Raw genomic sequence first — 17,236 nt, 5'->3', positions numbered from 1 at the left:
GCCAAACTCCTCTCCTCCTACTAACAAGTTAATTGCCAAGGGATCTTGACTAGTTGGAATCTATATTTAGGAGCCTTTGGGTCACAAACAAATGAAATAATACCCTCTTGATCTGTTTTTCCAAATCTAACCATGTACAGTTTGGGAGTGGAAGCTCCTATTCCGTCACACAGCAAGAAAGGACTTTGGTGATCAAATTGCTCCGTGGTCTTGGCAAAACAGAAACAAAATGTTGTCTCATGAGCGCAATAGTGGGACATTTGATAGCACACTTCTATTTTCAAGAGCTTTGATCTACCACAGCATCACTCACTCTCACATAGCTACCTACACTTTCTTGAACCGTGCCGCTATTCCCTAACTGGTCCACCCTCCTCTGGCTCATCTTATATAAAGCACCTTGGACAGGGGAAAAGGCACAGACGCTAAGAATAGGCAATGAGTTGTGTCCAAGATGGGAAGGATACAACGAATCTCTTTCTCACATTTTCAAGTAGTGCAGATATACTGAACTTCTAATCAGAGACTCCCAACGCTTCAGCATTACATGGAAAGAACTCCTTGGTGAAAGCCAACACTAAAATATGGGTTCGGTTAAAGGCTCACATACTAGGGTGTATTGGGATACAGAGAATTATGAAGATCTGGTCAATGGCTGGTTATCTCTCTCTCTACAAAGTCTGAGTGGAATTTTCTGTAGCAGATGGAGAATGTGGAGCAAGGGCTGGTGAACTAAACCATGAAGCTGAGAAAGAGGCAGAAGCTAAAGCCCGGGAGTGAAGCTGGCAAACAACACAAAGAGGTCCCTGCTGACATGGATAAAGAGATTTCTAACATTCTCCAACGTCACAAAATGCTGCAGCTAGATACTAAGGCCCAACAATCTTACTCTCATAGTTATCAGTTGTTCCATGCCAATATCTGGGCTGCTGGGGGTTCCCACATTAAGCTTTTGTACATATCTGAACTTGAAAATTGATGTAAAGAAGTATAAAATTCAAGAAGTCAACTATGGAGTTGATAGCTGAGGACATGGATAGATAAAACATGGGCATGGCTGTTTTTAAAAAGTGGTTTCTGGTTCACACCGAACCATATCCACTCTACAGCACTGTAACTTTCTCTTTTTTTTTCCAAATTAACTGCCTCTTTCACAGAAAAGAAAGAATCTTTGCACACGTGCTCAGTGTTTATTTCAAAGCAAGGAAAAATTCTTAACATGACCTATTTTGTTTCCTGCCTGCATTCCCAGAATGGGGCCTACCCGGTTTCCATTCCGATGATATCAGGAAACTGCCTCGTTCCCTTGTTGTTTAAGGAACAAGATGCATCTCCAGGTTGAGTTGAATACACAATGCATCTGCAGATTCTAAGTCCTCAATCTGGATACAGGAGGTATTGAGGTCCCTGCTAATGAAATCTGGATACTGTCAACAAGTTGAAAGGGTAACTTGTCCATCAACTACCTGGGCCCTAACCAGTTTTTGTTCTTCAAAAGTTTTTGGGTACAGTCTGGACATGCTCTAAGGGTATCCATGCAGTTGATGGATATTGTGTAAAACATTAGACATGCTCTGTAAGCATGTCCATGCATTTCTGTTGTTTTTAAGAGATGATGGAAAGTAATATTCAATGTCTCCTGTAAGGATTTAAATGCACTGTGGAACAACACCACTGGTGACTGCTACCGCTGAACAGAAGAAACCAAAATCTACAAGTTTTCACTGAGTGTTTGGTGTACATTTTGATAGGCTAACAAATTTTCACAAGCAATTCATGGGATATCAGACGTTTTTACATGTGATTGATGTGCAAGAAGGTAAAAAGACCTGCTTGATTCCCATCAAACATCAGGCTTAGAACACCAGGTTCTCTGTTCTCCTTCCTTCCCTGACTCTTCCTCAGTTGACCCTGCGAGGGAAGATGAACATTTTCCATGCTGCAGATTGTGCCAGCAGAATTCCTCATTGGGAAACACACATTTCCTTGAAATCAACAAAATCATCATGCTTCAACTTTGGTTGCCATGATTCTGATGTCCAATTGGCTCAAAATAAAACTGATATGCACCCATTCCAAACGAGGTGCCTGCAAACTGTACTCTTAAGTGCAGTTAAGTAGTTTTGAGATTGCAAACTCTCAATAAGATTTTAAAAAAAACAAAGTATGCCTTCAGTAGAGCTGATAAAGTCCTATGAGAGTGTAACATCAGACTGTTTGGTTCTCACCTCATTCTTTACTCTTTTCAAAAGAGATGATAATCTTACGAGTAACTAACCAAATGCTTACAGCTGGTCTTGAACTACAAAGTTTTTCTGCATTGCATTAGCATAGTAGATGAGCTGCAGCATGAACCATTGGAAACTATTTCACCAAAACAGTGGCCATTCCCCCATGTTCTTTGCTCAGAACAGTCTTTAGTCAGTCTTTTAAGGCATCATAGAGGATTCATCATGGCTGATTAACGTCAATTTTGTTGAATCTAAACTGAATGATGCATATGACACTATCTAGACATGACCTATTAAATTATGTCCTTTAGCTCCCAAATTTCATCCAACAAACGTACCACGAAAGATAAAAGCCTGAAGAACCAGCCCACCCAAGCGTGAAGGGCTAAGCTGTGTATCACTAAAGGCTAAAATATTGAACTGACATGTAAAACATATCCTTTTGTTGCATCCTAAAAGTTTCATATGTTCAGTCAGTGCTGCAGTATTCGTATAAGCACACATGAAGTCCCACACTTGACAGTCACACCCAAGTACTATGATAGTGTACTCTCTCTAAGTTTCTGCCTCATTTGCAAGTGACAGCTCATGAAGCTCGTTTAAAATCCACTCTTCACCTGTCTCACCCCCGAGGACAACAGCTCTGGTTCCACCAACAACACATGTGCTGTGTCCCCATGCAAACTTGGGTTTTTCACCAGGAACTTCAAGTTTCCTCCAGGTTGGCTTTTCCTCTGTTGCATCCAACAAGTAGAGCTGAGAGGCTGAATGCAGCCCAGCCATTGAGCCTCCAAAGATGAGCACTCGACCTCCTGGAAGGCTCACAGCTACATGGTCCAGTCTTGGAGGGGGAACACAACCTCCAGGATTGCTGCTCAAATATCTCCAATAAGGCTCTTCCTCACTGAGATCTATAGTATACACATCACTTGACCTCAGCCTAAGGGATCCACTTTTTGCAAAACCTCCAAACATGAGAATCTTACAGCCCTCGTATACGGATAGAGAATGACCTAGTCGAGAAGGTGGAGTCCAAGTGACTGGAATCTCTCTCCACATCGGCTCATCCATTTTCAAGTCCAACAGAAACGTATCACTCAAAAGAACACCTGAATCTGCACAGCCTCCAGATACCACTAGCTTTGTCCCATCAAGAGTGCATGAGCTATGCCAGGATCTAGGAAGAGGAGGTGCCCCTCCTGAAACTTCTCGCCACACCAGCTGCTGGGCATCCAAATCCAACACAAACACATCATTGAGAAGCCCTTCACGACCACAGCCACCAAAGACCACTAACCAAGATCCATTTAGACAAGTTAGAGTGTGCCCCCACCTACCAGGAGGAGGAGACCTTGCTTGCATGTGCCTCCATTCAGGACATGCTGCACCCAAATCTAGAACAAATGTGTCATTCATAGGTTGCATATTTATGCCTTCCCCACCAAACAGCACCAACCGGTTACCAACAGCACAAGCACTGAAATTGCACCTAGAAGGCTCAACTGCCCCACCAACAACCAGCTTCCTCCAGGCAGCTCTTTCAAGTGTAGTCAGCTCCCTTGCAAGTCTTACCCAGCCCAACTTTTTGGTACCTGGAGCCGCTTCAAGAATTGATGTTGTTTCCACACCCCATGCATTCTCACAGACAGATTTCCACAGGTCTTCATTTTTGGTCAGCTGAAAAAATCGTCTGCAGACAGATCCTAGTGATGCAACGTCCCTTGGTGATAAGCGTGCCAGGATTTTCTGACCCAAAACTTCATCACTGAGATCAAGAAGTCCACAACGATGCCTGAAAGAGTGGTCAGCTCCCAATGATTTCACTCTGTGAGGGTTGAATTCTTCAGTGGGCCAATCCAGGGTACGGAATGACTCTTTCAATGATGAGTAAGCCAACAATCCCAGGTCAATTTTTGCTTCTATGAATGTTTGTATACCAATAACATGAGAAATAGTTCCATCTTCACTTTGAATAGGAGTTAGACACAACCTATTCATCACTGGTGTACCGTCTTTTCTGAAATTAAGTAGCTCTCCTTGAAATTCCAAACCATACTCAAGACACCTTCGGATTTCACTCACGACTGTTGTGTCCACTAATGGGTGCCTTCTTTTTGCAAAAGGCCCTCTATATTGGAGAAAGCGACTGAAAAAATGGCAACACACAAAGAACTAGTAACTGAAGAAGGAAAAGGCCTCCCAAAACCTCAGATTTCTTCAGAAAAACCATTCCTGAAATTGGCTTTATAAAGAACAATGACAACTATTTTTGTTAAGTAGCACCTTAGAATCGATAGGGTTTTATGGAGTCAGATTAAACTTTTAAAAGTGACAATCAAGCAAATCAAGCATGTACCATATTCTCAAATTCTATTCAAGCATCAAAATAATCAATGATCAGCTGCTCATGAACATTTTTAAACTACACACTGTAAGATTATAACAGCAGTTACAGTGTACAATCCATACATTTATATTCATGAATCAACAAAATCAGTCTTCATGAACTAATGAGATACAGCGTTACAACACAATTTCTGTGTGGATCCAAAGAAATATGCTCACAAAAAATGTTTGCTTATTCCCGATTTGTTGAAAAACAAGTTACAAGCATTATCGATGGATCTAAAATGTTGTTAGATCCTGGAAACCCCATCCAAAATCTGTCAGTACGGTTTTGATAGCTTCATGCACTCAGCAATAACACACAAGATCTCTGTGTATTTGCCTCGAGATGTGGACATTGCCTGAATTTTTCAGGCCATCAAAGATTACATTTCTTGTAAGACAGCCATGCAAATTATGAATGGTGCATAGACCTGCATTCATGACTTACGTCATCTTTCGAAGTTTTGCAGCTGCTGAGTGTCCAATCATGAATTAATTTTTTAGTTTTAATTGAATCAATTTTGCAAGTCAAATATTTCTCTCAGTCCCACTTTTTAAGAGACTGAAATTGCCTTGAATTGACACATCTTTCTAGCTCTCAGAACAATCCCAAAAATAATTATTTTATTGACTACAAATTTCTAGGACTTTGGTACGACAACTAGCTCTCAAAGTTCTATAATAGGGAATAAATAACATTGCCACTTTCATCCCTATCCATGTCACATCAGTGCCAACTCTCCTAGCTCTTCCTGCTCTCAAAGTTCTATAAAAGGGAATCAATAACATTGCCACTTTCATCCCTATCCATGTCACATCAGTGCCAACTCTCCTAGCTCTTCCTGCTGTCATGCTCATCACCATCATGATCAACATTCACTCTCACTATCATCACCATCACTTTTCTGCTGTGGCCTTGCTGTCCACGGCCTACAGGTGCTGGTAACACTGCTGGTATTTGACCTCTCCCAGTCATTACCAACCTCCTGTTGCTATCACCATCACTCAAAACAACTACATGTTCATCTTGGCCTTTATCCACACTGGTGCTTGCCCCCTCTCACATCATCCAGTGGTTATGTTTTGGTTTGTCCTGCCTTCTCCTCTACTAGTCATAATCTATAGTGGCAGCTGCATTGCTTTTAAGGATGCAAACAAGTGTTTCATTTGTAAGCAGCACAGCATATTCAAGGTTTTTTGGATACAGTTGAGTTTCACATCATGCCACTTGAGGGTTGTGACACACTATTGAAAATGCTTTTGTGTCACAAAGTTTATGCAATGGTGGATGCTTACAACAGGAAAATTTCTTTTGACAAAAAGGGTAGACCCATATATTAGATGTAAAGCCAAAGGGCCGAATACGTCCCTCTTTTTTTTGCTTCACCTATGCATCAATAATGAAGAATCATCTTTCTGTGTACTTGGTTTTGCAAAAGATGTTAGTAATGATAACCTGAACTCTCATGCGAATATGTTGAATAAAGAGCGGACAGATTTCTTTACTGAGTTTAAGGACTGTTTTTTTGGGTCCTTGCCACCTGAGAGGCATGAGGATGATGCTATAGATCTAGTGCCTACTAGTACACCACAACATAGACCACCTTATAGGGCTGGAGAAGGGGCTGATTCAGCCCAGTTCATTCCCTTTCTCTAGGATGGATCTTGGCACACATATATTAATCACCGTGCACATAACAAGAACACCATCAAGAATCAATTTTACATTCTGAAAACCGATGACATATTGGAAGGTTTTGCAAGGTTCGTCAATGTTCAATGAAGGGAAAATTTATCCACCTTGTTTCGAAGATTTTCTGCACTTTACAAAAGTCCGAACTTAATTTTGATGATTTTCTAAGATGTGAAGAAGCCCGTTGATGCCAATTTTCTAGGTCAGTGTTAGAATTTGCCAATTGTATGGGCAATGCCCAATGTTTCAATCTTTAGTTCTTTGTCAGTTCTTAATGTGAACACAACTAAAGTTATGAGTTGTGTCGCCACTCTTAGAGTTGAGTTAGAGTCTGTTAATTCTGGTTGAGTTAGAACTAGGTCTATCTTAGACCTATCTTGTACCTTTCATTCTCATTCTTTCAGTTCAGCAAGTATATTTTACTCTTTCAGCACACTCACATTGTCTCTCTTTTCTCTCCTCCATAGCTGGCTATCATTTTCCAACATTTGGTATCAAAGCAAGGTTCTACGCGCGGATTCAATTTAGCCATTGTCAGCCGGTACCGCCCTGCCTAAGGTCTTGTTGCTATCAACCAGCTCTCTGCCTGAGGAAGAGAAGGCCGAGCTGCTACTATTTTCAGCCCGTGTGCGCCGTGCAGCGCTACGCACAGTCCTGTACACAGCCCGTGCGAAGCCCAACGAGCTACTATTTTGGAGGAGCTGCTGCTATCTTCAGCTCTGCCCCTTATTTTCTCACCTCTGCTTGCCGTAATCTCAACCCTGCCTGCAATTTTCTGCAGATCCTAAAAAGTGCAAAACCCTAATTTTCAAATTTGGGGTTTTTTCAAAATTTCTGCAATTTCCCATCCATTTTGACCATCTCTTTCCGAATCTCAATTCGTGCTACCCAAAATTTGGGGCTTTTGTCAATTTTCGCTCCCGGAATTCAAATTGACAACCAATTCGAAGAAATTTCACAATTTCTTTAACATTCCAGCCAAAAATTTTGGGGCTTTTGCAAGATTTGCAGTTCCATGTGTGAATCTTTGTTGGAAATGCCAACATTACACAATTTCATTGATATTTGTGCAAGAAATTTGGGGCTTTTTGTCCTAGAGACTCTGGCACGCATCATGAGGTAGATTTCGACTGCTATCCGCGGTTGACATGCACCCAAAGGTAACACTACTGCAAAAATTCAAGCTGTAAGATACAAATTTCTTCAATTTCTTTGAGATTTTAGAAAGAAATTTGGGCATTTTTCCTTACACGCATTCCAAGGCAGCAAACAAGCAGTATTGCAATATTTAATTGTTGTTATAGTTAGATTGAGCAAAAATTTTGAAAAAATTCGTTAGATTTTGATAAGAGTCGGCATTAAGTTGCTGTAACTTGTACTTTTGAGGACGCACATTACGAGGCAGGTGTGGTACACTAGTGCATTGCTGTTATTTCTTGATTGAGTGCTAATTCTGGTCAAATTGGACACACTTTGGCATTTGTGTGACAGTTTGATACTTGTTGCATAATCCTGAGGGGATATTTGATGCTCTGAGGAGTACAATCTATACTTCAATAGAGAAATATTTGGCTGCAAATTTTTGTCCATTATTGACAGCATAGCACGTCAAGGGACTAATGATCAGAGCAACACCCTTGGTATCCTCACTCACGAGGACAAACTTGTTGGATCAAACTACCCATTGTGGAGTTTTATGGTCCACAACCTTCTTGTAGTAAAGAACTTGTGGAACTATGTTACAAGTGATTTGCAACGACTAGGAGGTCTTACACCTCAAATACCTCAGCATAATGCTAAAGGACAGGCTACTAGTGCTAGTGCCTCCTCCCCCTACTGAGAATCAGAGGAGATGGGATCTCAAACGATACACAGGAACTTTCTTTGATTGCCTTGTCAGTGAAAAGATCGATCATTCCGAGCATCTAGTCTTGTAAGACCTCAAAATCAGCATGGGATATACTTGAGCGTATGTTTATAGCACGTAACAAGGCCAAAACATCTTCTCTCCGTAGAGAGTTGGCCAATGTAAACATAGATGAGTGATAGCATGATCACCTTACTCACGTACAAGATTTGCATGAGCAGCTACTCAATGTGGATGAAATCATTCAGAATGTTGAACTAGTAAACATCACACTGAACTCTCTTCCAAAGTCGTATATTGGTTTCCACACCTCTTTGATATTGTCTTTTTGTGGAGTTGGAAGATCTCTTATTGCAAGAGAAACAGACTCCGAAGAATGTTGCATTACATTTAAGAGATGTGGCTATGCTTTCCAAGTTCAAAGGTAAAGGAAAAGTCAAGCAAAATGCAAAAAATCAGCAAAAGGGTGATGCTAGAAAGCCATCAAATAAGGCTGTCCAAGACATAGAAAAGTCTAAAAAGAAGGAAAAATGTCATTATTGCAAAAAGCCAAGTTACTACATTGATGAATGCCGTAAGAGCTTCGCCAAAAGAAGAAAAAAGACTTCGATTCAGCTAATCAAGAGACATCAGCCAGCAAATCTACTGATGGTGATGTTTTAGCCAACTTTGTGGGGAAAAACTATGCATTTTTTACTTGTAGTTACGATTCTTCAATGGCTGATCCAGCATTTAATGCTATATTGAAACGCAACAAACATGGTATTTTCACAATGGAGCTTCAAAGCACATCGCTTCTAGAAAGTGTTACATATACGAACAATAGCAATTATGATGTTTATGGCATTGGGACATTCACTATTACTACTGCAGATGGTTCTACCTTCATGCTTCTAGGTGTCTTGTTTGTGCTTGGCATTACAAAGAACTTATTATTTATCTCTGCTTTTAATAAGCATGGCTTTTAATAAGCATGGCCACTAGATCTCTAGTCAGGGTGATGTGGAGTCATCAAATGAGAATCTGCCACTATGGGAATATCATTGTGATATACCGGCCACTATATCTGGAAACAGTGATGTGGAGTCACATGATGATAGTCTGCCATGTTTCACAATTAGAACATACATGTGTTAACAGTGTGTTCAGTACACAATGTTGACTAATAGCATGTATGTGTTGTACATGTGCTACCCGGTGTAAGTTCACAGGGTTAGCTGATAGCATGTATAACATTCATGCAAACAAGAACGTTTGCGATTTCGAGAGGAAGGTATGTCACAAGACTGTGACAACTAGTACCTTTTTGTTGATTTCTTTATTACATATTTTATTTGGTTTTTCTTTTTGGAAGGATCCCTCTTGAAATCTAAATGTCTGAGTTGCATGGCCAGTATGTGAAACGGACAGGAATGTCTAGTGAGTCAAGACTGGACAGTTAAGATCCAGTATAAGTCTGGAAGAAACTGTTGGCACTGTAGATTGACAAGTCTGGAAGAGACTAGTTCAAAGGGAAGATGGACAAATCTGCAAGAGATTAGCCCATGTGGGGTCATCAGTGGAAATTCACTTTCAATTGAGCTACATTACAAATTTGGATGTAGCCATAGTCTGCAAAGATGGTCAGAAGACTAGTGGGGATGCAATGGAAGCAACTCCTAAAATTTAGGGAGTTACTATTTTTGGACCACAGAATCTGTTCGCGTCATTATCTTCGTTTTTGCACGATGATTAATTCTCTGGTCTGTGCCGAGGTCAAATTTTGCACCAATCATAGAGAATTTTAGACCGAAAGGTTTAAACAGGAAAATTGCTACATGTATGCCATGTGTCACAATTTGGGGATAAATTCCCAAAAGAGAGAGAAAGAGCAGCACAAAAACGAGTTTCAATGCATGAGGGGCAGATTGGGGGCTCATTGGAGGACAGCTGCAGATGGAGAGCTCTTGAGAGATGGTCTTCCTTGTCAATGATGCACAGAGGCTTGAGCCTGCTCTCTACTCTCTCTCTCTCTCCCTGACAGTATGGTTATGTTGCAGAATCAAGGGCTTTTCTTCTAATTCACGTACAGTTGTGTGGAATATGTTGTTTTTGCATGAGGCAAGAGCCTCCTTTCTCCAGGAACAGGAGCAGTTGTATGTTGTCCCAACAGGGACAGGTAAGGGTGGTAATCTCACCAAGTAAGTGTCTGAAACAGCACTGAATCAGTACTGTTTTTGGACTGTTCAGAGGCAATTTCAGAGCCCAATTGATGCCAGAATCAAGGGGCATTTGGCCCAGATGATGCAGGACAGTGCAGGGAGCAGTATGAACTGAAAACAGGATTCAGAACAGGTCTGAACCAGTAATTACAGAGGGCTGAATAGTACAGGGAACAGTAAGAGTTGTAATCAGGTTTCAGAACAGGTCTGAACCAGTAATTACAGCAGAATTGCAGGTCTGAACCAGTGATTACAGCAGAGTTGCAGGTCTGAACCAGTAATTTCAGCAGGCTGAAATGGTCAATTCTGCACTCCAATCAGAAGTTTCAGACTTGGGCAGAGTTTCCCCTCTTGGTCAACTTGTTTTGGGTCAATAATTGTATTGTTATGCATAATTGCCGAGGCAAGAGCCTCTTGAACAGGTACAGGTCTAATTGCATTCCCAAGCAGATACTTGTGTGGAAAACGCTGTTTTCCTAAGATTTCTCGCGTGAAATCTCGCAGGATTCAAAGGGCAAGTGGCCCATAAGGTGCGGGAGCCCGCTAGCTACGCATGCAAGTGATTGGCAAGTAAAACAGGGCCCAAAACAGGAAATTACAGCCTGCTGTATATTTTTGCAGGTTTGGGTTTTTGGACATTTTTGGTGTCTATTTGCTCCAGAAGCTTCAAGGAAGCTCCAGGGACTGTACATGTATTTTGGAGCAGTTAAAAGACAAAAACCAGAAAATGCAGCGTGCTGAATTTCTTACCAAGCACTTCATTGAGTGTGTTTAGGTGTATGGAGGCACCAATTGAGTAGGGATAATGACCAGGTCAAGTTGTACTGCCGTTATGGTGTCAAAATCGGGTTGGAACTGTGTTTCCTTCTCCACTTTGTACAGGGACAGCTTGTAGGCAGGTTATTGTGGGATTATCCCTTTATTAATGAATAAAGAAATACCGCAAGGGGTGCCTAACTTAGGGGCCAACAGGGTGTCTATGATGCAACAGGAGCATTCTAGCTTCCTGTATTTCTTGCTTCTGTGTCTTTAAGTTTAGGTAAAGTGGACGACTGTAAATTGGGTGAAAGCATTTCTGTATTTTGGTTGTACACTACCGCCCTTTCCAGTGAACAGGCCGGTTACATCTTGGGCAAGATGCACAGATTTACCTTCCAAAAGGATGGTGCAATGCATGTTGTCCGAAAATTATCGCTTATTCACTCTGATGTTTGTGGTTCCATGAGAACATGTGCACTCGGAGGTCATCTTTACTTTGTTACATTTATTGATGACTACTCTCGATATACATGGGTATATGGGCTGAAAGCAAAATCTGATGTGTTTATGCATTTTAAACATCTTGTTGCAAGCTTGAGGCTGAAATTGGCTTGAAAATGAAGACACTTTGCACAAATAGAGAGGGGGAGTATATGTCTTATGCATTAGAGACATATTTGCTTGATCATGGCATTACGCATCAAGGCACTGTTAGAATGACTCCTCAACAGAATGGTATTGCCGAAAGGAAGAATCACACTCTTATGGAGATGACTCATTGTATGCTCAAAAGCAAGGGGCACCCTCATAAATTTTGGTTAGAAGGCCTTCAATGTGCAAATCATGTGTTGAATCGTGCACCCACTAAAGCACTGAAGATTATCACCCCATTTGAAGCTTGGCATGGCAAGAAACCCAAGGTTGACTACTTTCAAGTGTTTGGTCGCATAGCCTATACACATGTTCCAAAAGAGCTTCGTGCAAAGCTTGATGACAAGGCTGTACAATGAATATTTACTGGCTACAATTCGGAAAGCAAGGGCCATCGCTTGTATGACCCACGCACAAAGAAAGTTTTTGTCAATAGGGATGTTACATTGGCTGAAAATGCTGCATTTTCACATGATCGGTTTCAAATGCCAACCACCCATGACATTGGTGGTTGGCATTTGAAACCACCCATGACATTGGTGATGTCTTTGAAGGTCTCTTGCCACTTTCTTTGAAGTCTATGCTTGTTGTAAATGGCTGGACAAACATAATACAGCAAGCTGTTGCTGTACCATTTGAGGGTCTCTTGCCACTTTCTTTGGAGTCTGTGCTTGCTGTAAATGGCTTGACAGATATAATATAGTAAGCTGTTGTTGCACCATATGCGCCTAAGCAATAGGGTATTGATGATGGTTTGCCGCATACAATGGAAGATGCAACACAACATGAAAGGGCTACTATAAATGCAGCAAAAACAATCCCGAGATGGCAGTTACAAACTCTCCAGGAGAGTAAAATAGCTACTTCTTTAGCTCAACGCACTAGAAGGGTTGCTAGACATGTAGCACATGATGCAAGGGGAGCCCATTTGGCTGATTTTACAGAAGTAGATGATTGTGATGAGCATGTATTTATGAGCTCACTGTTGAATAATGATAAGCCTACTTCCTTGGATAAAGCTCAACAAGATGTACATTGGATCTAGCCCATGCAGGATAAGTTAGACTCTATTGCCACTAACCCTACATAGAGTCTTGTGGATTTACCACTTGGCAAGAAGGCCATTAGCACAAAATAGGTTTTTAAACTCAAATACAAGGCTAATGGTACCATTGACAAGTATATAGCACGATCAGTAAAAAAAAGGCTACGCACAAAAGAAGGACATAGATTATGAAGAGACTTTTGCTTCTACATCCTGTATGAGTACGGTGAGATATGTAATTGTTGTGGCTCCAAATTATGGTTGGAAAGTACACGAGTTGAACATTAAGACAACATTCTTGAATGGGAATTTGCATGAGGATGTTTATGTGTCACAACCTCCAAGATTTGTGGTTAAGGGGAAATAGCACATGGTATGCAAGCCAAACAAAGCTCTTTATGGTCTCAAATAGGCTCCTTGTGCATGGTACTCTAAAATTGATGCATATTTGGCCAGCGAAGGGTTCAAGCACAAACTACTCTCACTCTACACATTAAGAATGAAGGGGAGGACTTGCTGATTATCATTCTTTATATAGATGGCATGCTGCTCACTAGACCCTTCAAAAGCAAAAATTGCAGATTTCAAGGCTAAATTAAAACGTGCATTTGCTATGTCACATATGGGCTATCTACACTATTATTTGGAGATTCAGTTCACCCAAAATCAGCATGGTATCATCATGTCACAATCACAGTATGTGAATAAGCTATTACATAGGTTTAATACACTATTATTTGGGGATTCAGTTCACCCAAAATCAGCATGGTATCATCATGTCACAATCACAGTATGTGGATAAGCTGTTACATAGGTTTAATATACAAGATAGCAAACCTATGTGCACTCTTATGGAGCCAAAGCTTAAAGCTGTCTATGCATAATGATGAAGAGATATCTGATCTTGCAATTTACAGCCAAGCTATTAGTTGTCTTATTTATCTTTACAACACACGCCCTGACATTTAATCTGCAGCATCTTAGGTGAGCAGGTATATGCATAGCCCACAGACTATACATTGGCAAGCTGTTAAGTGGATATTCAAATACTTGCAAGGTACTCAATCATATGCATTATTATTTCCTGGGGAGGCAAGACTTGCACTTACAAGCTTACAGTGATTCAAATTGGGTTGGTAATATAGACACTAGGCAGTCTACTAGTGGACACTATTTCTTTCTAGGCCATTCATGCATTTCATGGCTAATCAAGAAACAACCTCCAGTGGCTACCTCATCCTATGAGACTAAGTACAAGGCAACTTTCACAACAACAGTGGAATGTGTATGATTGCGCAAATTGTTGGTTGATCTACATTTACCATTGGAGGGTCCTACACCCATTCTTTCTGACAGTCAAAGTGCTATTGCAATGGCACGAAATCCTATATTTCATGCTCGCACGAAACATGTTGCAAACATTTTCACCAAGGCACTATCTCGTGAAGTTTGAGGCTTTTCGCAAGTCCTTAAACTTGCTACCCTTCGTGATTGATCATTCATGTACCTTACCACATTGACGTTGCAGGGGGGTGTTAGAATTTGCCAATTCTATAGGTAGTGCCCGATGTTTTAGTCTTTAGTTCTTTTTCAGTTCTTAGTGTGAACGCAACTTAAGTTATAAGTTGTGTCACCACTCTTAGAGTAGTAAGAGTCAATTAACTCTAGTTGAGTTAGAGCTAGGTTCATTCTCATTCTTTCAATTCAGCAAGTACACCCTACTCTTTTTGCTTCAGCACACTCTCATTCTCTCTTCTCTCCTCCATAACTGGCTGTCATTTTCCAACAGTCAGATCAGATGGCAAAAGATCAAACAGAAGAACGTGAAGCTGAGTGTGAAAGCTTTGGAGGAATTTAGTATAAGGCTAACAAACCTTGGGAAAAGAGAAGGATTTAAATGGTGGTTGTTGTACAGCCTTGGTAAGGCTTAAAGAAGCCACACTTCTCTTTAAAAAGTGACTAGTGCCTCCTTGAATTTGCATTGTTGTGAGAATGAGAGATGCACTGATTTTCTTGTGCTCTTCCTTGACCATAACAATCAGTTTTGACCACTGTAAAACCAGCTGTCTGCATTTTCTCCAATTCATTCATCCTTTCATTTCTCTCTCCTCACCCTCTTCTTGCACACATGCTTGGTTTCTGTAGTTTTCATTGGTTTGTTTCCAAATAATTGTTATTTGTTGTGCACAAAAATTGTGGAAAATATTTTTAAAAATCAGAAAACAATATATAAAAAGTATTAAGAAAGATGATACACGAAGTCCATAGTACCTAAAAACAAAGAAACATACAAAAGGGTGTTTTTGGTGTTTGTATGGAAAGAAATACTTTGTAAAGAATATATGTTATGTGTCGAAGTGTTAGTTTGAGTTTTTGGTAGTACATGCATCAGTATGCCACAATTTTGTGGGTGGGGTGTGAAATAAAGGGTGTTTCTATGCAAATAATTAGAAAATACGCAAAAACAGACTACTAAGCCTTATCACAATAAAAGTGGTTTCAATAAGTGCACACACTGTTCTTTTTTCCTGAAATATTATCCACACAAGTAGGATGCAATCAATGTGAAGATATACTAGGGTTTACACTAAGAAAACATAGCATGTAAGACCAAGTCTGGAACACAAAGACTGAAATAGTGGCAAGCAAAACTCAAACTTGTAATGCATGAAGCTAAGGAAAGAGAGGAGAATGAGCTGAAGGGAGAGAAAGAGAGAAAAAAGAAGAGAAAGAAAGACTAGAAGAGGAGAGAGAGACACACAAAAAAGAGGGAAGAAAGGAGGAGGAAGCCATGGAAGTTGGAGATGAAGGTGAAGAGTGTTCTTGATAATAACGGGTTGCCCTAAACTAGGCCTTTTACGCCTTATATACCCCAATCAATGTGACTGGATGTCTAACCCCTCGTTCCTATGAATCCCACTCGTTACAATCCATCCCCACCCTGAAAGTTTTTGCCCTCAAAAACGAAGACAATTGGAGGGGAGTGATAGATGGGCTTAAGAAGTGGGATGCAAAGTACTACTCTGAGCCACATTACAATGAAAATAGGTGGGTAAAGACTAGGGACAGCATGCTGTCCATGACAAGCTTGTTGAGGTAAATTTGTCATAACTTTTGATAGGCTGCTCCAAATGGGACGTGCCACATGTCTAAATGGAGCTTATGATGTGTACTTTCAGCTCATGTAGGAAGTACATTGTTAAGATTTGGGCAAGTACAAAACTGTTCTAAAACAGTGTGCAGTCTACAAGCAGGATGTGCTCAAAAGGGGGCAACTAGCTAGTCTTTAGCCCATTGGGCATCTTGGAGGTGAGGAAATTCAATGACAATAGTGGTTGGGTGCCAAGAGGCTTCTTCTTGGGTTAGGCCTTGCCATTTGATGAGGTACTCCTTGATGGATCGAGATCTTAAGTGCTTATCTCATTGCCCGATGATTGCCTCAAGGATATACTAAATGATACCTTATTCATCTATGGGGGGGAAGTTCTTCCACATAGTCCACTAAGGTGCCAATGAAGGGCTTCAATTGGCTGACATGAAACACATTGTGAATCTTCATGGTAGGGGGAAGCTCTAATCAGTAAGCCAATTCACCAACTCTCTTAAGGATTCGATAGGAACCATAGAAACGGTGGGTCAGCTTGTTACTGCTACTCTCTTTGAGAGTGGAGTAACGGGACTTAGGTACTTTCAAGTGGACCAACTCCCCTTCTTGGAATTCCAAATGCCTTCTTTTCTCATCAGCATAGAGTTTCATGTGAGTTTGTGCCTTTTGAAGATTCACTTTGCATTGCTTAAGCAAGGCTTGCATGCGATCGCCGATCCAACTCGGCTTTGCTCTGAGGGTTGATCTTATCATTGAATAAGACTATAGAAAGGATCACCTTATACCCGTATAATGCCTCAAAAGAAAAAACCCCAATGCTAGAGTGGGTGGAATTGTTATATGTAAACTCAGCCAAGTGGAGCCACATATCCCAACTGTGTTGTACATCATGACAAAAGTGTCGTAAGTACGTCTCAAGCCATTTTTTTACTCTTTCAATCTGTCTATCTGTCTGGGTATAGTATACAATGGATAGAGCAAGCTTAGTACCCATAGATATGAAAATGTCTACCAAAAGTTACTCATAAACTTAGCATCTCGATTGTGCACTATGACTTGTGGTAAGCCATGCAACTTAAAGACATACTCCATAAACTAAGTGGCCACCTGAGAGGCAGTGTATTGTGTCTTAGTGGGGATAAAGTGGGCAGCTTTGGTGAGACAATCAACTACCACGTATATACTGTTCTATCCTTTCTTGGTAACAAGGAGGCCCGTAATGAAGTCCATGGTGATATGTACCCATTTCCCTTCAAGAATAGAAAGGAGCTGCAAGAGGCCAAGGGGCCGAAGCA

The 17,236-nt window shown here is 40.8% G+C and overlaps 1 protein-coding gene across 1 annotated transcript in view; it reads right to left on the bottom strand.

Moving 5' to 3' along the window:
• Positions 1-1,693: 1,693 nt before the first annotated feature.
• LOC148022966 (adagio protein 1-like) overlaps positions 1,694-17,236 on the bottom strand; it is a 42,703-nt gene continuing 27,160 nt past the window's right edge. The window contains exon 2 of the mRNA XM_087695907.1: positions 1,694-4,377. Within this exon, the coding sequence (XP_087552033.1) occupies positions 2,787-4,377 (1,591 nt within the window). The 3' untranslated portion in view covers positions 1,694-2,786. The remainder of the gene's footprint in view (positions 4,378-17,236) is intronic.

This window comes from Lygodium microphyllum, chromosome 16, assembly GCF_053477565.2.
Source record: "Lygodium microphyllum isolate KBCC chromosome 16, Lygodium_microphyllum_v1.1.10, whole genome shotgun sequence".
Taxonomy (NCBI): domain Eukaryota; kingdom Viridiplantae; phylum Streptophyta; class Polypodiopsida; order Schizaeales; family Lygodiaceae; genus Lygodium; species Lygodium microphyllum.
The sequence above is the reverse complement of the archived record's forward strand: the minus strand, read 5'-3'. Positions and strand labels throughout refer to the sequence as shown.